The following is a 23,364-nucleotide window of genomic DNA, read 5'->3' on the forward strand; positions in this document are numbered from 1 at the left end:
CACCAACGAAGGATCAGGATTTGGGGACTCTGAATGTGGTACACAAACTGATCCTACCTCAGAGCAAGGAGTCGGAAGAAACAATGAGCAAGCTAGATAAATCAGCGAAGAAGATGGAACCCGGTAGGTGTCTGGACCTGATGTGTGGAAGTGGAGAGCATTCTTGCGATGATTGATCCTGTGTCAGGATACAGTCCTTCCAGAAGGAAGACTTAGCCACTTGGTTTGGCGACCTCAGCGAGAAGGAAAAGAGTGAAGTACATATAGTGGCTGAGTGTTAGACGAACAGTACTGATAATATAGCAACGGCGCTGGGGTTCTTCTCAAGGATGTGCAGCTTGCAGTCGCTGGAGATGCTGGAGTCCGGGCAACACTTAGTGACAGCGTTGAACGTGGAGTCATGGCCTGGGGCGTTGCAAATAACCCAGAAGCACATCAGGGTTGGAAGGTTGGTCTTGAGGCGGAAATGGGGTTTCCCGTGAGTGAAGCCTATAGTTTGCCAGTGAACGCGAAGTCCCTATTAGGATCAGTGATGGCCAACCTATGTGGAAGTCACTAGCTATTACACATGGCGATGGTGGAGGTAGCCAGCCAGAGGATAGTAATCGACAAAGCCTTCTCGATACCCAAATGCGTACGCCTGGCTCAAATGTCGCATCACTCGCACAGGTTGAGATAAATCCTGGAAACTGTACTGGGAGAACAAAGAGATAACTTGAGTGAGATCTCGGGGGAAGAACTCTTGAGTCTGGAAGGTGAGAACACGAGTGATTTCGAGAGACACAATATGATCGGGAAACCGATGAACAGTACCCCAGCCCTGGAGAAGAATGATGTGACACACGAAAAAATGATGCAGCTAGAACCTCTGCTGGAAGCTTCGGGCGAACGCAACCTCCGGAGTATCGACCTCATGCATGGGGAATACCCGTGTCACTGTCTGGCACAGACGGTGTTGTATCCGGAGCACTCGAACCTCTGCCTGATATGGGACGTGGAGGAAGTTCGGTCAATCGGGTTACCCGATCATCGACAGAAGGTCACCCTCCTGGTTGTGAGTTCAATGCTGGCGTTGCGATGGATGGAGGAAATATCGAGAGTCGAAGGCACCGACAGCGGAATCGATACACGCTATTGATTACAGCAGGAGGCTTGAGTTGTTTGAGACTGCGTGCAAACTAATCGCTATACAAATGGAGGTCAGGCACGCGTGGAGCCGCATAAGATTCTTCCCATGGTTTCGAGCGATATTGACGTCTTGGTTATATGCGGTGAGGAAGGATAACATGAAGAAGCATCAGAAAGATTATCGACAGTTCCCGGCTGAGATAGGGCCGGAAGCCTTCAGGAGACCCTTGCTGACCCATCGTAATGCAATCACTACGGGTTGGAAGAGTGTTGGTAGGGTGTCTAGAGATAATACCAAGGCGAGGGAGTCAATATTGGAGGAGGAATTAGCGAAGAACGTGAGCTTGAGCTTTCATAACTCTTTTTGCTTGAACAGGGAATCTAAAGTGAAGGGTTTGCCGAAACAGGCGAAGATATTGCAAGATCAGAGGGAATGGATGCGATCCTACGAACAACTAAAGGCTTGGGAAGAGATAGTGATCAGCTCCGACGATGAGGAAGCGCTGCTGAGGCAGATTACAATGTCGAATGCATCAGGGCCTAGCACCTCAAGGGCGAGGAGCACGAAGTGAGCAGGATGCTCAGTGTCGGATTCTTGAGTCTTGAGAGGGAAAGGAAAGAGACTTGAGTGCCCAGCCCCAAAACTCATTTCACAAGCTGAATTTTGTTCATTTAAAACTTCTCGTGTCAAACAGGATTACCAATTGAGCTAGAGTTACTTGTTAATTTAGTTACTCATTTCTAGAGAGTGCGCCGGTATGTAAGTACCCAATTTAAGTTTCTTGAGTGTGTTTTATAATGTTATGTTGACGTAAGGAGAGTTTTAGGTTGATCCATCTGAAACAGATCAAAGGTCCACTCTCTGATAAAAAGTAACTATACGGATTGTTCCGACTCTGTTTTTGACGGCGTTCGCGTGTTTTATGTATTTTGAGACCTAATTATGGGGACGTTCTTATTTTGTAGAGTGGGGGGTATTTTGGTAGTGGCCTTTAAGCTGTAACAAAGGTTTTAGTCTCATGTCGCAAGTGAACCGAATTGGCTGCGACCGTTCGAGGTAGAAAAACACAAGAGATAGTGTCCCTGACCCTTGAGCCAATGGTTATAGGGCCAATTTTTCTTTAACCTCATGTGTGACTCAAGTAGGCGACTGTTACACTAACTCTTATTCTATTAACGTGGGACTACACCGAAGTGCCCAAACACCCAGTGACGTCGTTCATTATTGAGTACAGAATATTTGAGACAAAGGAAGAGTTCGAATACGTTCACGACGGATTGCAGCCTGTATTTAGCTGTATTTAGACAACCGCGTATTCATACCCGTCAGTATTTAGGCAAATACTGTATGAACCAAACAGAATCGAGAAAACACATAAATAATACAGAAGAAATCATAATAATTCTTTAATAACTTCTTCTTTGTCTCGATTCTGATTGGTTGAAACAGTATTTTTCTATATTCTGACGAGTTTGAATACGCGGTTGTCTGAATACTGCTATGTAACCGTTCACGACATTCGCAATTTGGATAATGTTCGAGATAAACGATGAGTTGATTTTCCAAACCTGAGGAAGGGTCTCCAGTACACTTTTAGGGTGCAGGCTCGAAACTTAAACGGATTCAGTTTGGAGAGCGAGGTCCGAATCATTGCCGTTCCTGCTACTTTACGACAAACATTTTCGCACTAGGACAACACAACCGACAGAGCAGACAGACGACAGAGCTGACAGACGAAAGAGCAGACTGGCGGAAGAGAGGCCTGTTCAGGTGTCCTGATTGCTGACTTTTGGTCCAAGTGCAGCTGTGTTTTTCTCGACACCCGACGTTTTTGGATTTTTCCCGGTGTCACCAATCTCCAATTAAAAAATGTAAGAAGTTTCCACAACTTTTAAAACTCCAATTGTGCTATAAATTTATGTACGATGTACTATATGCTATAGTTTTTTCCGCAAGCTAGCACCCGGTAGTTTTTCTCAATACCCAAGATTTTTGGACTGTTTTGTTGAACTGAAATACCTTAAAGTCGGTTAATAGACAAACTGACTTGACATTTTTTCTCGATACCAATTTTTTTTTTGATATATGTGAACGGAATATTAATTCGTGAAATCGGAACATATACAAGAGGTACTGGACTAGTTTTTGGATTGGTTTATGACTCGTAGCCGCTGATCAAAATTTTCCGAAAAATTTTGTGCAAAAAATTTTGAAAAAATGTCAAAAAATCCTCAAAAGTCCCCAGAATTCTGCGAAACTGTGCTGTAAGATGACACACACCTTATGTTAAGTGGTCTGATAGCGGAATATCAGGCAAATTAAGTTGAGTTCTTTCATCCTCAGGTTTCTTCCGCGTGCGTTGTTGGAACTTAACCAATTTGCCTGATCCCCCAGCCACCTTTGGTGAAATTGAAAGCACGTTCGCTTCAAGTAAATCGAAGCCATTTCTGCCCGTCCGATTATTGACTTTGTTGCGTGACAGTAATGTTAAGTGGTCAGGTACGGTGATATCAAGTGAGTTAAGCTGAAGTCTTTCATCCTCAGGTTTACTCCGTGTAAGTTGTTGGAGTTCAACCGACCTACCTAACTTTCCAACCCCATTGATACTTAAGCGTAACGTAGCCGTCACATAGGTCCCTTAAGTATATGGTATTCATTCTATGAACTGGTTCTTTGGATCACGCGAACTTCTCGCTCCGTCTCAGAAGCGCATCAAAGATACTTGCTTTACAAAGCCAGGTTTATGTTTGAAATTTAACGCTAGGGACTCACAGAAAACAATACAGTACTACCTTCATCACTACTTGTCTCACCGTAACGACCTTGTAATTTGGCACGAAGCCATTAATAAATCGATAATTAGGCACATCAGCAACATTAACCGCAAGCTGTGTAGTGAGCAACTTGTCAATTTGTTTTTAAGTTATCGGACAAATTTTTGCGCGATCGTATACCGTAGACGAAACGGAACCGAGGATATAGAGGAAAGTTTTGTTTCAACAGGTATTCTCGTTCTGAATGCGTCAAAGACTTTATCTCTAAGCGTAAGGCTAAGGACCAGGTACTAATTGAGGAGTACAAAGAGCTTCACCAGCCTCCTTCCCTTGAGTTAAAGACTCTCCTCCTTCTAAGGCGTTATATCCTTAAGACGCGTAAGAAGCTTACCGCTTACCACTCAAAGCTCGAAAAGCTGTAGAAAATAGGTTCCAGGCGGAATATTTGAAATGTCAAGTTCCCCCATCTTGTAAAATAAGGTTGATATTTTAACGTAAATTCAATTACATATCTAAACAGTATCTCATTTTATTAATTGATTTCTATTTAGTGAGCAATATAAAATATTGTCAATTTGTGAAAAACATGGACAAAAAATTTCAAAATAGGATACGCAAGTTATTTGAAACCCGTCTAAATTTAGGAAATGAGCTGCTTAAAGGTCACTCATTATTACTTGAGTACATTGAGAACAATAGTCGCACCGCAAAAAATGACAAAGCTGTTTACAAATAAAAAATTTTGTTGGAAAAAGCTGATGACGTAAATGAGCAACTAACTGTTGTTATAAAAAGGAGTTGATCTCTATTCCTGATCTCAATTCAACCAATGGCTACACGACATTACTCTGAAACCAGAAACAATTATGATTAACAAGAAATCAACAGTTTAGTCATATATACTCAACACTTCTCCACGTTGATTACTTTCATTCATCAGGATATATTCAGTGTTTCTAAGAAACTGGTAAACAACATAAGCTTCGGGAGAGGTTTGGTCATGCAGTCTGCCAGCATCTCATGAGATCTACAATATTCGATAAAAATTTCTCCAGATAACACTTTCTCACGAGTAAAATGATAAGCAATATCGATATGTTTGGTACGTTTATGAAACTTGGGATTTTTGGCTAACTCGATTGTACCACGGTTGTCTTCATAAATTTTGGTTGACTCGGTTTGCTGAAAACCCAGCTCACTGAAAAACCGTCTCAGCCAAATTGCTTCTTGCACACATTCACAGAGCGCAACATACTCAGCTTCAGTTGTTGAACGTGCAACACATCGCTTTTTATGCAATTTCTAGCTAACACAACAATTCCCAATAAAGAAAACGAAACCGGAAGTGGAAATTCTATCATTGATATCATTTCCCCAGCTAGCGTTTGAAAACCCAGTAAGAATAACTTGCTTCTGTATTGAAGCTGAACAACACAACACAGTAAAACAAGTCAAACATCTGAGAACTCGTTTTAAAGCCCCCCAATGTTCTTCTCCGGGCTTACACATAATTTGGCTCAATAGACTAACTGCAAATGACAAATCTGGTCTTGTGCCGGTCATTCAATAAAGCAACGAGCCAGCTGCAGGCTGATAACTAGACTGTAACTTCTCTGTCTCACTTTCATCAAGCTTTTGTTGCTTTAATTTGGCTTCCATCGGTGTGGCAGCAGGATTGCATTCTTCCAACCCGATCTTGTGGACTACACTGACTGCACAACTTCTCTGACTAATCTTACAAGAACGCTTCTCTCTGTCTCTGTTGATGGTCATTCCCAACAAATGATGTACTTCTCTTTGATCAACAAGATCAAATCTGCTCGCTAATTTTCTTTTCTGCTGCAATAACGCTTCAAAATTATTGGAAACTACTATCATGTCGTCGACATAAACAAGGATAAAAACAAACACGTCTCCATCGAACTTTTGTATGTACACACACGAGTCAGCATTCAACTGAGTAAACCCAGTTAGCTTCAGAAACTCGTCTAACTTAAGATTCCAGCAACTTGATGCTTGTTTCAAGCCAATTAAACTCCGTAACCAACGACAAACCCACTCTGGATGAGCTTCATCCACGAACCCATCTGGCTGCTTCTGAAAGATTTCTTCTTCCAGATCTCCATTCAGAAATGCCGTCTTCACGTCCAATTGATGAACGGACAATTCAAGAACTGTTGCTATCGCTAAAATTACAGAAATTTTTGTATGCTTGACAACAGGTGAAAACACTTCGTCGTAATCAACCCTCGTTCCTGACTGAATCCTTGAGCTTTCAAACAAGCTTTGAATCTTGAAAAGATGTCATCTGAATTTCTCTTTACTTTGAAAACCCATTTGGTTCCTTTTGGAAACGATCCATCCTACTCTCTCGAGGAACTGATTGCCACGTCTTCATCTTCGTAAGAGACTGAAACTCAGTTTCCGCTGCTTTCATCCACTCCTCAGAGTGTGCGGAAATGAGAGCTGACTTCAGTGTCTTCGATTCTTTGACTACCTCATTCGCGACACAGCACACTGCTGCGGGCTTCCTTCTTCGCTTGTCTGGTAGGTTTCCAAGTGAATTCATAAACGTTCTCTCGTACGTCGGCTGCACTTGTGGTTCTTCAGTCACTGTTTCAAGTACTGGCTCCTCCTGAACCACAGTGGTATCGTCTGGTATTGTCTTGGCACCTTCTTCATCTTGCACAATTTCTGTCGTAATCTGTTTCTGCTGGCTAGAAAACTCTTCTCCTCCTGACAGTTCAGTGACAAGGAAACTATCTTTAAGTAACTGACTCTCCAAGAATTTGACATCTCGACTAACAACAATGCTCATGAAGACACTGTCGTAAAATTTGTATCCTTTCTTGTGATCGGGATAACCATCAAACACACAGTTCTTCGACTTGTGCATCCAACTTCTTGCTCTTCTCTTTCGGTACATGCACCATCGCTCTACAACCAAAAAGGCGTAGGTTCGAAACATCAGGTTTTGTACCAAACCACTTCTCGTATGGTGTAACACTGTCGTTGCTCGGAAGACTTCTGTTCCGTATATAAACTGCAGTGCTGACTGCTTCCGCCCAGAAAGACTTGTCCAATTTCGCAAACGACAACATTGACTTTGCGGTTTCCAGTATTGTTCAGTTCATCCTTTCTGCTATTCCATTCTGTTCTGGTGTGTATGAGATTGTTGTCTGCTAAACTATTCCTCTCTCACTCCGCAACTTCTCCATTTCTTTCGAACGGTACTCTCCTCCATTGTCACTTCTCAGAATCTTGATTCGTCCCTCTTTCTGATTCTCTGCCATGTTGCAGAACTTCTTGAAAACTTCCGTGACCTCACTCTTGTGACTCATGAAATACACACGTACATACTTGGACTTCTCATCAATAAAAGTTACAAGGTTTCTCGAACCACCAAGTGAGTATGTTTTCATTGGTCCACAAACATCACTGTGCACAACTTGTAATAACTCTGACGACTGGTTAACTGACTTCGGAAACGATGTCTTGTGCTGTTTGCCATCTGCACAACTCTCACATTTGAGATTCTCGTACGCAACATTCCCCATCCCGAGAACTACTTCACTGCTTGCGGCTTTCTTCAACGACTGAACATTAACATGGCTAAAACGTCCATGCCACAATTTCATCAATTTCATGAGCTGTTTCGGACTTTGCTACTTCAAAACTCAAAACACTTCTACTAGCTGCTGATTTTTCAACAATTTTGCTGCCTTTCATGATAGTACATTGGTATCCGCTGAACAAAATCTGTGCTCTACGCTTCGTCATTGACGGAACAAGCAACAAACTACTGCCGAGATCTGGTACATAGAGAACATCGTGTAGCCGTACATTTGGTGTCTCTCCATTCTTCAGTTTGACTGATATATAACAGCGGCCATTAGCTCGGATAACGGCGTCGTTGCCCAACTTGACTGCTCGCGGAACTTCGTACTTCTTGTAATTGTCGATAAGATCTAAGATCGGAGTCATATGCTGAGATACTCCTGAGTCAATAATCCAACTACTCACACTAACTTTGCTATGCTTCGTCCAACACTTCAGCGCTATCTCTTCCTCCTCCTCATAGGCAAATGCAACTGCAACTGCAGCTTTTGACTGCCCTCCTTTCGCATCACCGTTCTTCCAGCAGTTTTTCGCAATGTGGCCTATCTTCCCACAATTGTGACACTCTTGGAGTCGAAGACTTCTGCTCTTTCTTCTGGAAACAATTCTTGGCCATGTGTCCAACTTTCTTGCAAATGTTGCATCTTCCACTGAACTTTATCATCGCTGTTCTGGCTTCTAGAACATTACTGCTTTCTGCTTTCTGTCTGCCGCACAAACTAGCTAATTCTTCACCATGTCGAAAGACATCTTCTCCTCGCCCATCACATCCAATGAAACAACCAATTACTGGAAATCTTCGTGTGGCAAGCTTTCAATCAATGTCATCGCTAGATCTTTGTCTGAGATCACTTCTCCCATATGTCGCAACTCCTCGTGCAAATTCTTCAAATCATTGACATGCTGTACAACGTCTCCTCCTCTCTCCTAATTGAGTGGGTGGAACCTCTTCCTCGGTCTACATTTCTGTGACAAAGAAACTCTGATAAAATGACCTAACAATGCGTCCCACGCAGCCTTGGACGTCTCTGTCCCCATCACATGGACTCTCTGTGAAGGTTCAACAGCTAAACAAACTGCTACGAGTGCTTTCCTGTCCTCACGCTGCCACGCTGAAACTGCAGTAGCATCTTCTGGTTGTGCTATGGTTCCATACACAAAATCAAACAAAACTTTGTCCAGCAAGTACCTCTTCATGTACCAACCCCAATCACGGTAATTGCTGTCATCTAGCTGTGGAAAATTGAACACTCTTGACTTTTCCATTCTGAACTAACTGTTCACAACCTGTTACTGACTGTAACCAAGAAATAACAGCAAACAATACCCAATTAACTGAATAAAACCAGCGAAGTAAGATTCTAAGTAAAACAACAAGAATACTACTCAAGAACATTGTCTGGGCCCATAACCTGTTGTTATAAAAACGAGTTCGTCTTGATCTCAAAACAATAAATGGCTACACGACATTACTCTGAAACCAGAAACAATTATGATTAACAAGAAATCAACAGTTCAGTCATATATACTCAACAATAATTAGGTTAGCGGGAAAAACGGAAAACCCTGAATAACCGAAATGATCGATAAAGTAATGCATGAAGCTCAGAGTTTTCAGCAGCAGGCATTACATTTTCAGCAGCCGGCATTACAGGGAGCAAGGGACCTTTAAAACAAACTAGGTCTGATACATCCTCACGCTCGCGCAAGACAAGAGATTCAGAAGCACGAATATCTGAAAACAGGTCTAAGGTCTCTAATAATTCTAAGGATAGTAAAAAGCTTGACTCAAATAAGTCTGATAAATCTGCTTCCACTCGTCATACGTCGACTGTTCGCACTATGTCATCAAGTGAGGAACGGCATGAGCTAGCTTTAGTAAATCGACGCAATGAGGAGCTGGAAAGAAAGTATCAAGTATCTATAAGACTTAAAGAGCAAGAGAACCGTCCTAAGTTCGAACAAAGTCAGCTGGAACTAGAGCAATTGGCTGAAAGTCATAAAAAGCAACTAATTGAAATGGAAATGAAAGCGTTTGAACTTGAACACATTTCATCTGAGGTTAGCGAGAAGGTAGCCAAAAGTAACTCGACATGAGTAAGTCAACCGATTTCAAAAGGAGCAACTGATCGGACTAAAGATTGCGTAGACTCTGTTAGTTCACAAGCGCCTCCTGACGTTGCTAGTGCGCCAGGTTTGCTGGCCTTCACTCCTGTACCAATTTCGTCAGAATCGACGACTTCCGCCAACCTCGATCAAGCAATTCACACCAGTAATAGTCATAAACAAGACCACACAGCATTGAGTGACCCTGGAACCTATAGTTTTGGACATCGGGCTATGCCTCAATTTGGCAGTGTAAGCCTTTTGCCATTGCAAGATTCTGTTCTATCTGTTTCATTCCCAGTTAACAATTTGCATTCTAGTGCACACGTGTTACCACTACCGTCTGCTGTTCCTTTGCAGACCATGAGTTCAAACGTAACTAATGGTAATTTTGCCATCGGGCAACCGGAATCATTACCTGTCCCAATGTTACCGGCACAACCCGGTTCTGGTTTTGTTTCTTTGTCACCTGCATTTGCTGGTGGTGGCTTCACATCTTCTGGAGTAAACCCAACGCCGGTTTTCTTTCTGCAGCACCTAATTGCCTTGCAGCGCCAGTTCTGACGCAACATAATATTCCCTTTGTACCGCATACTGTGTCACCTAATATCAACAATTACTGCACACGTGATGCAAAATTATGGCGACTGGCAGCTACAATCGTCACGCCTGCTCAGTGTTGTAATGCTGGGAACATTTTTTCAAATGTGACATTTGTTGTCCCACCGTGTAACACCGCCGCCCCGTATACTAGTGGTGGGACTGTGTATTTTAATTCTCCGCCAGTTCATCCTCAACATGTTCCGAATTTTGTCAATTATACTAATACTGGTTATCAGCCAGTCAACGAAGACTAAGCACCGTCTTCCGCTAATCCGAACCAAGGTTGTTTATCGGAGTGACCTCTCTCCGCTCGTGAACTCGCGGAATTATTGATACATAGCCGCAAAGATCATCTTCCTGAATGGAAGTTAGTCCAGTTTGACGGCAACCAGTTAAACTGTCACGAATGGTTTGGTCAGTTTAAGTGTACCATTGATTCCACTGTTCTCGCCGATGATACGAAACTGATATACTTAAAAACACTCGTCACAGGCAAAGCAAAAACCGCATTTGCGGAATTTAGTTATTGTGGCGTTATGTACAAGTATGTACTGGACACCTTGCAACGGAAGTTTGGGCAACCACACGCTATTGTTGGTGCGCATCTTGATAAGCTGAATACTTTTCCTCCGCTTAAGATGCACAATTCCAAAAAAGTCATTAGTTTCTCCTCTGCCATATCTGGCCTCCTAGCAGTTTCCAAATCATTGTCCTTCAAGGATGATCTAAAGAGTGTTAACCTGTTAAACAAGCTGTTAGTAAACTTCCGCCTAACCTCAAGGAAGCTTGGTCAATGCATACTGTTAGGCATAATTGGCAGTGACCACCACTCTTAGACTTTAATAACTCGTCGAAAGAAAAAGCCGAGGGGCAGGAAAGATTACGTGTACTTAACTCTAAGGCAAAAAACGAGGAATCAGTTAAACCAAAAACAACCAAAGCTTTTGCAGCCAATAGCCAGGTACTAGTAAGGCTCAGGATAAGTGTAAGTTTCCGCCTTGCGTTTTTTGTAAGGGTAGTCATTCATTGTGGAACTGTGCTGTTTTTAAGGAAAAGAATGCTACTCAGCGAGCAAAATACGTAGCTGAACAAAAACGTTGCTTCGCTTGCCTCAATGGCAATCATAGTTTTCGGCATTGTTCACGCTAAAAAATGACCGAAGCCAGAGTGCGATAGCACACATAATGTCTTGCTCCATCGAGCCGAAAAAATATTTCCTCGGAAGGAAAATTCAAATGTCTCAAATGAGGTTGGAGCAAATAAATCCAAGGAGAATACGAACCCTTCCTCCCCATGTCGCTGTTAGTGATGTACATGACATTGAATCGTCTAAAGGTTTGTTGCCAATTGCAACACTTGGTGTATCCTCGAATGTAACCAGTCTCCTGACTTTGGTTCTTTGTGATAGTGCATCGACTCACTCTTGGGTGTCTTCGTCACTCGTTAACAGTCTCCGCTTAGTAGGGGAGCCCGTTAACTTGTCAATTAGTGTTTTCAATTCAACCACCACTGTTGAGACTCAGGGGGTCAAGTTTACAGTTTCCTCAGAGCCGAATAACAGTGAGTTCGTATTCCCTCTGTGTGCATATGTTAAAGACAATATTCGGATTGGTTCCGAATTAATCAATATTGCTGATTAGCAGAATAAATATCCACAATTAGCACCTTTTAAGCCCACGCAATATACTTATGAGGACGTTGAAGTTAATATAGGACAAGACTACTACCACGCCGTTAGACACATTGAATTCATCTTGGGAGATGATTATAACTCACCGTGTTCCGTTCGCCTACCGATAGGTTGGGTCATAAGTGGCCTCTTGCCGCCGTCCGTTGTTTCAATTTCTTCGTGTTTCAAGTGTGTTGTTGCAGATTCTTCTTTGACCGACCAGATAAAACCCTGGTACGAGTTGGAATCTTATGGTGCTTTCAAACAAGGCGATGCCCTTTCCGACGCGAATAAACATGCTTTATTCATCCTAAATTATGTAACCGTTCACAATGGCGAAAGATAAATTGAGCCTATGCTTTGGATTGATAATAATGTCAATCTACCAAAAAACTATTACTCGTCACTCGCTCAATTTAAAACATTGGAGAGAAGTTTAAGAAAATACCCTGAACTGCACGAAAGATACGCAGACAAAATCAGAGGGGACATCAGAAAAGGCTATGTCTTACCGTCGAACCGCATGATCCACGTAAGCGTTCCGATCGCGAGTGGTATCTTCCACACCATCTCGTCGTAAATCCGAACAAGCCGGATAAGGTGCGCCGAGTCCTGAATGGGGCTTCTAAGTTTCACGGCATATCCTTAAATAAGTCCTCATTGGTGGGTCCGGACCTATTCCAAAATTTATTTTTCTACTTTTGCGATTCCGTCAACACAAGTACGCCGTCTCCCCGGATATAGAGGGTTGTTCCTCCAGGTAGGAGTCATCGCCCGCGATCAAATTTCACTCCGTTTTTTTTCGATGTGATAGTTCATCAGTACACTCGCCATATATTCGGCGCACGGGATTCGCCTACGTGCGCCAATTTCGCGTTGCGAAAAACAGCAACTGATAATATATCCACATACCCTGAGGACGCGTCAGTCGTAAATGAAAAATTTTATATGGACGATTACTTGGATTCGTTCGGAAACGTTACCCATGCAATTAAAATTAGCCGCGGTTTGGTTTTGTTACTAAAGTTGGGAGGATTTAATTTGACTAAATTTGTCAGTAATGCTGATAAAATCACTTCAGCAATGAACCCCGAGGATTTCGGAACCTCGTCTTCACCCGTCAAGGAAATTTGTAAGGGTGCCTTACAATCATCACACGTCTCAGGTCTTAAGTGGGACCATGTGAAAGACACATTGGTTGTTAGTAGAGGCGTGGATCGTCCTCTCGATACGGTAATAACTCAACGAACCGTCTTGAGTTTCGTCTCTTCTGTGTTTGACCCTGTTGCGTTAGTAGCTCCATACACCGTTAGGGCCCGTCTTTTGCTTAAAGATTTTTTGGAAAATCAGTGGCCAAAGTCGGGACGACGAATTGCGTGAAGACATAAGAGATAAGTTTCTCGAGTGGCACTTCAGTCTCCCTCTCCTAGGGCAATTGACTATTCCCCGTTGTTACTTCACAGAGCCTGTGGATCAAATTGAGCTCCACATGTTCGGTGATAGCTCGCGGGACGTTTTCTGTGCGTTTGGGTTTTTGCGTGCGCGACTCTCAAGTTCGCACAAAACTCAAATATCCTTTATCTTTGGCAAAGCTTACGTTGCACCCATGAAAGTGCTATCTATACCGAAGCTGGAGCTTCAAGCTGCACTGCTCGCCACGCGACTCCGATTCTTCCTTCTTCAGGGGGGAGGATGTTGCAACGCACTTATAAAACAGAGTATAAATGAATATAAAAAAAAGAACAGTTGGCCGAGTGGCCTAAGCTAAAGTAACGAAACGCTCTAAAGAGACATGAAAAGTGACGTAGGTTTGAGTCCCCCACCTGCACATGTATCAATAAACGAAAAAAGTTGGTTTTATTATATTTTAACTGTTTTTTGGTTCTAATTCGGTTCAGCCTTGATTAAGGCTGACCGCGAAAAAGAGCAATTTGTCCCAAGGACAATACCAACCGGTTCTTGTGGCTAGCTTGCGCCAATTTGTTTATTGGAGCTGATTTTTGGTGATTTTATTAACTTTTTTACAGCAAATTTTGGATGAAAATATCAATATTGCCGATGAATTTTGTTTTGCCGAGAATACGAAATTATTATTGGTTTTTTCGGTTTTAAATTCATCCTACTGAGATTTAGCGAGCACAACTAGGTTCATTACTCTTAATATAGTTCTTCACTTTTGTTAGCATGACACTAAAGTTCAAAGCGGAATAATGGAATTGAGAAATTGGGAAAAATAACAAACTCTCAGAATAAATTTGGCGGGATATTTAAAATTTGATTGCATAAATGAAATTATGTATATTTTGGATATTCTCGTCAATTCTTCTCGATACTTTTCTGATGAACCTCAAACTGCTGACGCCAACTCCCCCAAGGCTTTCCATTGCCACGGGCTCGAAAGTAACATGATCCAGCAGGTTTGCATAATATGACTTCGCTAAACAATTTATGCACGTAAAATCCCATGCCACTACTTTCCCTTGTTTCCAGGACCATAACGTAACACCATCAGGACGTCTTCCATCTAAGGAATCTTATGGTGCTTTCAAACAAGTCAATGCCCGTTCCGCGGTGGATAAACATGCTTTATCCATCCTTAATCATGTAACCGTTCACAATGGCGAAAGATAAATTGAGCCTATGCTTTGGATTGATAGTAATGTCAGTCTACCAAACAACAATTACTCGTCACTCGCTCAATTTAAAACGTTGGTGAGAAGGTTACGTAAAGACCCTGAACTGCACGAAAGGTACGCAGACACAATCAGAGGGGACATCAGAAAAGGCTATGTCCTTACCGTCGAACCGCATGATCCACGTAAGCGATCCGATCGCGAGTGGTATTTTCCGCACCATCCCGTCGTAAATCCGAACAAGCCGGGTAAGGTGAGCCAGGTCCTGAATTGGGCTTCTAAGTTTCACGGCACAGCCTTAAATAAGTCCTCATTGGTGGGTCCGGACCTATTCCAAAATTTATTTTTGTACTTTTGCGATTCCGTCAACACAAGTACGCCGTCTCCCCGGATATAGAGGGTTGTTCCTCCAGGTAGGAGTCCTCGCCCGCGATCAAATTTCACTCCGTTTTTTTTCGATGTGATAGTTCATCAGTACACTCGCCATATATTCGGCGCACGGGATTCGCCTACGTGCGCCAATTTCGCGTTATGAAGAACATCAACTGATAATATGTCCACATACCCTGAGGCCGCCTCAGTCGTAAATGAAAATTTTTACATGGACGATTACTTGGATTCGTTCGGAAACGTTACCCATGCAATTAAAATTAGGCGCGGTTTGGTTTCGTTACTAAAGTTGGGAGGATTTAATTTGACTAAATTTGTCAGTAATGCTGATAAAATCACTTCAGCAATGAACCCCGAGGATTTCGAAACCTCGCCTTCACCCGTCAAGGAAATTTGTAAGGGTGCCTTACAATCATCACACGTTTTAGGTCTTAAGTGGGACCATGTGAAAGACACATTGGTTGTTAGTAGAGGCGTGGATCGTCCTCTCGATAAGGCAATAACTCAACGAACCGTCTTGAGTTTCGTCTCTTCTGTGTTTGACCCTGTTGCGTTAGTAGCTCCATACACCGTTAGGGCCCGTCTTTTGCTTAAAGGTTTTTTGGAAAATCAGTGGATAAAGTCGGGACGACGAATTGCGTGAAGACATAAGAGATAAGTTTCTCGAGTGGCACTTCAGTCTCCCTCTCCTAGGGCAATTGACTATTCCCCGTTGTTACTTCACAGAGCCTGTGGATCAAATTGAGCTCCACATGTTCGGTGATAGCTCGCGGGACGTTTTCTGTGCATTTGGGTTTTTGCGTGCGCGACTCTCAAGTTCGCACAAAACTCAAATATCCTTTATCTTTGGCAAAGCTTACGTTGCACCCATGAAAGTGCTATCTATACCGAAGCTGGAGCTTCAAGCTGCACTGCTCACCACGCGACTGAAAGATGGTATAATGACATTCCTTAGTGTCAGCATTAACCATGACTACATGTGGGCAGATAGTACAACAGTTTTGCAGTGTCTAAACTCCACTGAAAAATTACCAGGACTTCACAGGACTAATGATTGGCCGTTTATACCCGACGAACGTATGATCAATAAAATTCGTTTGAGGGTCCTTCTTGTGATGTTGATAACTGCTTGGAGACATTATCTTTCTTCGTCACAGATGTCACATCCATCAAACATCCCGATTACGGGTTCAATTGGGAAAGGTTCAGTTCTTTTACGAGATATAAAAGCGTAGTCGCTTTTATGTTGAGGATGCTGCCTTCACATAAGCATATTCGCGGTAAGGACTTACAAATCACCGACCCCACTGAAATTGATATTGCAGAAAGAAAACTGATTCATCTTGCTCAGATGGAATCCTTCCCCGTTGAGTTAAAAACACTCATCGCTGGCAAACCTATTTAGAATAGTAGTAAAATTGCTTAGTGGATACCGGGTTTGATACTAAGCACCCAATGTTACTCGACGCCGACATACCTTAGTTCGTTTGTTGGCTCGCAGCCTCCATCATAAGCATTTTCATCAAGGCTTAGATTATATGCTCTCCCTTTTAAATATGAAATAGGCAATTCTTGGGTTGCGTCGACTACTTCGGTCTATCGAAAATCAATGTGTAACATTCCGTAACCGCAAAGCAAGTACCATCCAGCCTATTATGTCTGAATTACCTGTCGAACATCTCGGATATAAGCAACCTTCAATCATACGGTTGTGGACTACTTTGGACCGCTTTACGTTCCGGTTCGCAGAAGCACTGAAAAAAGATGGGGATTTCTTTTCACTTGCCTCACCACCAGGGCTGTACACCTTTGGATTGTTCGATCTCTGGACACTAGTTCTTGTGTCATGGGCATTGAATGGTTCCTTGCTGGTCGTGGTACACCAAGCACGATCTGTCCGGATAACGGCACGAACTTCGTTGGTGCGGAAAAAGAATTACTTGCCTGCATCAAGAGTTGGAATGGCATGGCTCCAACCATTCTTGCACACAAAAATTTTGCTTGGAATTTAACCCGCCAGGCTCACCCTATCATGGTGGCTCCTGGGAGCGCCCCATTTGAAGCGTGAAGCGCGTGCTTTACAATAAACAAGGCAGTAGGCGAGTCACCGAAGAGGTGTTAGGAACAACACTCTGCTTAGCAGAGCAGACTTTGAATTCGAGGCCAATCACTCCCGTTAGTACTGATTCACGTAATTTAGAAGCTTTTACCCGAAACCACTTTCTGCATGGACAACATGCCACAAGCTTTTCTTTGCTTTTAACTGGGGAGCACTTCGACCACAAGAAAAGGTACGTGCGAGCGCAGTCGTATGCTAACGCTGTTTGGTCTCGTTGGCTTCAAGAATATGTTTTCTCACTCAATAAGCGTGTCAAGTGGAACACTCTTTCTGACTTCACTCATAAGACAGGCGATCTCGTGTGGGTGATTGCGCCCGATAGTCCGCGTGGGTACTACCCTCTCGCCCGAATCGTCAAGTTAAACTACGGACAGGACGGTTGCGTCCGATCCACCCTTGTTAAGTCCACAACCCGTGAAATCACTCGGTCGACCGTTAAGCTCGCTCCGGTTCTTCCTTCTTCAGGGGGGTAGGATGTTGCAACGCACTTATAAAACAGAGTATAAATGAATATAAAAAAAAGAACAGTTGGCCGAGCGGCCTAAGCTAAAGTAACGAAACGCTCTATAGAGACATGACAGTTGACGTAGGTTCGAGTCCCCCACCTGCCCATGTCTTAATATACTAAAAACGGTGGTTTTTACATATTTTAAGTGTTTTTTGGTTCTAATTCGGTTCAGCCTTGATTAAGGCTGACCGCGAAAAAGAGCAATTTGTCCCAAGGAAATTACCAACCGGTTCTTGTGGCTAGCTTGCGCCAATTTGTTTATTGGAGCTGATTTTTGGTGATTTTATTATTTTGTTTTACAGCAAATTTTGGATGAAATTCTCAATATTGCCGATGAATTTTGTATTGCCGAGAATACGAGTTTATCATTGATTTTTTTCGGTTTTAAATTCAATCTACTGAGATTTAGCGAGCACAACTATGTTCATTACTCTTAATATAGTTCTTTACTTTTGTTAGCATGACACTAAAGTTCAAAGCGGAATATTGGGATTGAGAAATTGGGAAAAAAACAAACTCTCGGAATAAATTTGGCGGGATATTTAAAATTTGATTGCATAAATGAAATTATGTATTTTTTGATATTCTCGTCAATTCTTCTCGATACTTCTCTGATGAACCTCAAACTGCTGACGCCAACTCCCCCAAGGCTTTCCATTGCCACAGGTTTGAAAATAACATGATTCGGCAGGTCTGCATAATGAGATCCTTTTAGGTTTTCAGCCTCGTTGGCAATTGCTGGACCTTTCTTAGTGGAAGTCTCTGATGTGACTTCGCTAAACAATTTACGCACGTAAAATCCCATGCCACTACTTTCCCTTGTTTCCAGGACGATAACGTAACACCATCAGGACGTCTTCTATTTTTCCTTAACAAGCCCAATGGTTCCAATGTTGAAGGCAGGCCAGCGGACGACAGCATTTGCTTAAAGAGTTCAACAGTCGCTTACTTAAGTCACATATGAGTTTAAAGAAAAATAGGCCCTATAACCATTGGCTCAAGAGTCAGGGACACTATCTCTTGTGTGTTTCTATCTCAAGCGGTCGGAGCCAATTCGGTACACTTGCGACATGAGACTAAAACCCGCGTTACTGCTTAAAGGTCACTACCAAAATACCCCCCCCACTCTAGAAAATAAGAACGCTCCCATACTCAGGTCTCAAAATACTTAAATTACACACTTAAATTACCTTATGAATAGTTAGTTTTTATTAGACAGTTGACCTTTGATCCATTTCAGATGGATCAACTTAAAACTCGCCGTAACTAAAGATAACAATATAAAACACACTCAAGAAAATTAAATTAGGTACTCACATACCAATACGACCTCTAGAATAGAGTGACTAAGTTAGAAAGCAACTCTAGGGTTGATTGGTTAATTAGGTTTAACTCGAGAAGTTTGAAATAAGCAAGTTCTAACTCAAGAAACAAGTTTTTGTTCTGGACCATTGGGCAGCTTCAGCTGTCCACTTTTCCACCGAAGGTACACTCTGGTCCCTTCTAGTTTATTTTCTCTCCACTCGCGATCCCTTTCTGTCTTCTGCCAAGAATAAGACAGCTCTGCTCTCGTTCGAAGTATGTATTGGAAATTGCGAAACTACAATTTCCCGCGTTGTAGTTTGAATCTTCTGATCTTCTTTTTCTCGTATTTTCAATTGATTGGTCGATGTCCTCATTGCGTGCCGTGGTCTGTCAGTGCGCCCCCAGATTGTAGAGTGCATATCAAGATATAGTGCAGTGATCATTTATAGAAGTTGCATCAGACTTAACTTTATCTACACCCCGAAATTCCCATTCATGCAAAATTGTCACATTATCGGTAAACAGCAATCAAAATATGCATACACCTGCACCCTGAATTTCCGCTTTTTAGGCTAATGATTGAAATTTCTTTTGTTCTACCCATTCAGAAAATTGTCATGCAGCATTTTGGTTCATATAGTAGGTATAATATATGAGTAGCACTAATTTTTTATTAAAACTTCTTTTCCGTGCCCTCAGATTTCATCTGAGTTCACACTCAAGTCCCTTTTTCTTTCCCCCGCTCACGACGCAAGAACCAATCCCTGAACACCCTCTTCAGTTCGTGCCCCTTGTCTTCGAGGTAATGGGTCCTGACATACTCGACATCGTAATCTGCCTTGCCAGTTCTTCTTCGTCATCGGAACTGTTACGATCTCTTCCCATGCCTTCAGCTGTTCGTTTGCTCTTGTAGTATTTTCGTCTGATTCGGCAGATCCTTCGCTTTAGATTCCCTATTCAAGCAAAAGGAATTGTGCAAACTCAGGCTCACGTTCTTCGCCAAGTCCTCATCTAATATCGATTCCCTCGCTTTGGTGTTATCTCGAGACACTCTACCAACTGTTTCCCAACCCGTGTTTATTGCTTTGCGATAGGTTAGCAGGGTCTCTTGAAAGCTTCCGGCCCTATCTCGGACAGGAACTGTCCTTACTCTTTCTGACGCTTCTTCATGTGATCCTTCGTCACCGTGTACAACCAAGACGTCAAAGTCGCTCAAAACCATGAGAAGAACCTTATGCGACTCCACACGTGCCTCACCTCCATAGGTATAGAGAATACTTTGCACGCAGTCTCAAACAACTCAAGCCTCCGGTTGTAATCAATGGCATATATTGATTCCGCTGTTGGTGCCCTCGACTCTCGATACTTCGTCACGTTTTGCTCGATCCACCGCAACGCCAGCATCCAGCTCACCACGAAAAGGGTAAACTTCTCCTGATGGTCGGGTAACCCGATTAACGAATTTCTTCCTGGTCCCATATCAAGCAGAGGTTCGAATGCTCCGGATACCACACTGTCTGAGCCAGGCAGTGGCATGGGCATTCCCCATGTGTCAGGTTGATACTCCGGAGGTTGCGTTCTCCCGAAGCTTCCAACAGAGGTTCAAACTCCATCATTTTCTCATGTGTCACGTCATATTCTTCCATGGCTGGGGCACTATTCATCGCTTTGCCGATCGTGTTCTGTCTCTAGAAATCACTCGTGTTTTCGCTTTCTAAGCTCAAGAATTGCTCCCCCCAGATCTCACTCAAGTTCTCTCATTGATCCACTGGCACAGCTCCCAGGATCTTCTTCAACAGTCTATGCGAGTGATGCGACATTCGAGCCTGGCGTACACACTTGGGTATCGAGAAGGCTTTGTCAAATATTACCCTCGGACTGGATGCCTCCACCATCGCCATGTGTAATGGGTAGTGGCTTCCACACAGATTGGCCATTACCGATCCCACCAGAGATTTCGCATTCATTGGCAAACTGTAGGCTTCACTCATGGGAAACCCCATCTCCGCCTCAAGTCCAATCTTCCATCCTCTGATGTGCTTCTGGACCATTTGTAACACTCCGGGCCATGAATCCACGCTCAACGCCGTCACCAATTGGTGCTCGGATTCTAGCATCTCCAGTGATTACAAGCTGCACATCCCCGAGAAGAATCCCAAAGCGTTCGCTACGTTCACAGTGGTGCTCACATAGCATTCAGCCACTATCTGCACTTTTTTCTTTCTCCGTGATGTCACCAAAGTACGTGGCTAATTCCTCCTTCTGAAAAGATTGTATTCTGAAGCAGGATCGTCTATCACAAGAATGCCCTCCAACTCCACTCACTAGGTCCTGACAATTACCCGATTCCATCTTCTTCACTAAAGTGTCATGCTTGCTCGTTGTTTCCTCCGATTCCTTTCGATGAGGTAGGATTAGTTTGTGCACCACGTTCAGATTCCCCAAGTCCTCATCCTTCGCTGGTGACAGTCTCACTCGCTCTGTGAGTTCTTCAATCAAACTCGCGTGGGGATGTGGGAACCAAGGGGGTCCCAGCAACTATCAAACGGTCCCCAATTTCGTAATCAACATGTCGTTTCCACTTCCCATCTTTAGTTCCACCCTCTTATTCGAGCGCGGCCCGCTGATCACCTCTGGCATCTTCTCAACTAACAGACCTAGGCTCGGCCTTTCCCTTTCCGTCGGGTCAGTCTCAACTATTTTCTCCGTCCTGAGTTTCAACAGTTCCGCCACCTCAAATTGCATGTAAGCGTTTCCGGCCTCCGAATCCAAGAAAGGGTTATAAGCTATTCCCATCACTCTAGACACATATTGATATTCTCCCCGTTTTGTGGGCTTCGCATGGTCTTCTGCTCGGGCCAAGTTACGATTTACGTCACGCCCCTCCTCGAATTTCTTGTTGTAGAACCTTCGTATTTCATCAAGCTTCTCATGGCTCTCTAGAGACTGCCTTGAGCTCTCTTCTTTTTCGATTCCAGTACTCTGGTATACGTTCAGGATAACAGTGGAGACTCTCCTTTCCATAGTTTTACTTTCCATCGCTTTTTGATGTTACATTTGAAGAGTAGTGTCGGTTATGACTGACATGATCCACCTCAAGAAACAAGTGGCATCTTTTCTTCTCGCTAGGCTCAATCCCGAGTTGTCTCGAGCATTGTGTTGCGCCAGCATTTGGTACACCTGCAGACCCTTGTCACCCAGTTTAAGTTTGTCGTGCGAGGTCAACGCCTCCATTGCCACTCCCGCAAAACTCCATGTGAACATCAACCATCCTGCCGTTCTGACAAAAGGATTCGCCATCATTTGCAATGCCGACGAGGGTGCCCTCATCGCATTTTCAAAGTACTCAAGCACCAGGTTCTGGAGCTATCCACCAAGGCCGAGCGGTGTTTCTCGTCGCATTTCTCTCGAGAGGATCGCATGTCACTTGCTTCTCAATGGCCTGGTGTTGCGTCGAAAGCCACTCCTTGTGGATGTCCACTTCCCACGTTTGTCCACTAGTCGAACCCCTCTTCGCGTTTGCTTTTTGGGGTTTCAAGTCATCCTCCGTTCCCTCGGCCAACCTCCTGGGTGCTGAGCGGCTCTTGTAGGCCGCTGTTTTCCCTCGTGCTAGAATCGTGGGAGCTGTCTCTTTTAGATTATTCTCTGAAACCGCAGCCGCCGAAAGACTCGCCTCTTCTGTCTCCCGTTTCCTTTTCCTAGACCTTATTCCTTTAATCGGGAGGCGTTGCCACCACCATCACTGACTCGACTTCTTTGTCCAGGTCCCTTTTTTCCGACTCTTGCCTCCCCCTTCTCTAGCCCTAAGAATATTAGTATCTTTAATCATAATACTAGTATGATTTTTATCATCCACTTCGACACTTATTCCTTTATCATCAGTTTTTTTGATTAGAAATGAGCTATCTTTACATGGGTTGGCCCCGGTGTCCTGCCTCTGCTTCCCTAGCCGAATCATCTTCTCGAGCAGCCGTTACCTCACTTTCTCGTACAGTCCAGTGCCGATCAGGACTGGCTCTCCAAACTTCACTACCGTGCTCCACAGTTCTTCCTTGAAGTCGTCTACTTTAGCTTTGTCTTCCCCCCTCTGGTTGAAACTTTGCCACGCCTCCTCGTCCAGCGTGCTCAAGAACATTTCTTTGTTGCCTTCAATGGTATTCTTCTCCCTTGCTTTATCGGTCAGGAGCACCATTCACTTGTTGGATGGTTCCCTAGTTAGTGGCAGCTCAAGATTCTTCCGGAGAGACCGCAAAGGTGGGGTGGCCGTGTTTGCCCAGTCGTCCACACTCAGATCTTGTAGTAGCTCACGTGTAGTGCCGTGACTGAAGTCTCTGTTCATTGCCCCTCCGTCGGGCGTATTCCCCACTTCCATTTCCTCTCCAGGTTCGCTGAGGGTTTCGTCCATGCTCTCCCCCTCTCCTGACTCCGGATGATCCCTCTCTAGCGCTTCAATGAATATGTTCTCCACTCGAAAGTTTCTTCTGTCTCCTGGGGTTCCCACTGACAGGGG

At 43.6% G+C, this 23,364-nt stretch overlaps 2 protein-coding genes across 2 annotated transcripts in view; one reads left to right on the plus strand and one right to left on the minus strand.

The window, feature by feature from the left end:
- The window catches only part of LOC134841096 (uncharacterized), a 585,733-nt gene that overhangs the window by 213,356 nt on the left and 349,013 nt on the right, over nucleotides 1-23,364 (plus strand). The window lies entirely within an intron of this gene.
- Nucleotides 5,467-20,396, minus strand: LOC134841577 (uncharacterized). Its single transcript, XM_063857607.1, has 6 exons — nucleotides 20,112-20,396; nucleotides 8,522-8,754; nucleotides 7,747-8,116; nucleotides 7,106-7,499; nucleotides 6,271-6,840; nucleotides 5,467-6,089 (listed from the first exon to the last, which is right to left on the minus strand). Exons 1-6 carry the CDS (start codon nucleotides 20,394-20,396, stop codon nucleotides 5,467-5,469), a joined length of 2,475 nt encoding a protein of 824 aa, XP_063713677.1.

Source organism: Symsagittifera roscoffensis, chromosome 3 (genome assembly GCF_963678635.1).
Source record: "Symsagittifera roscoffensis chromosome 3, txSymRosc1.1, whole genome shotgun sequence".
In the NCBI taxonomy this organism is placed as follows: domain Eukaryota; kingdom Metazoa; phylum Xenacoelomorpha; order Acoela; family Convolutidae; genus Symsagittifera; species Symsagittifera roscoffensis.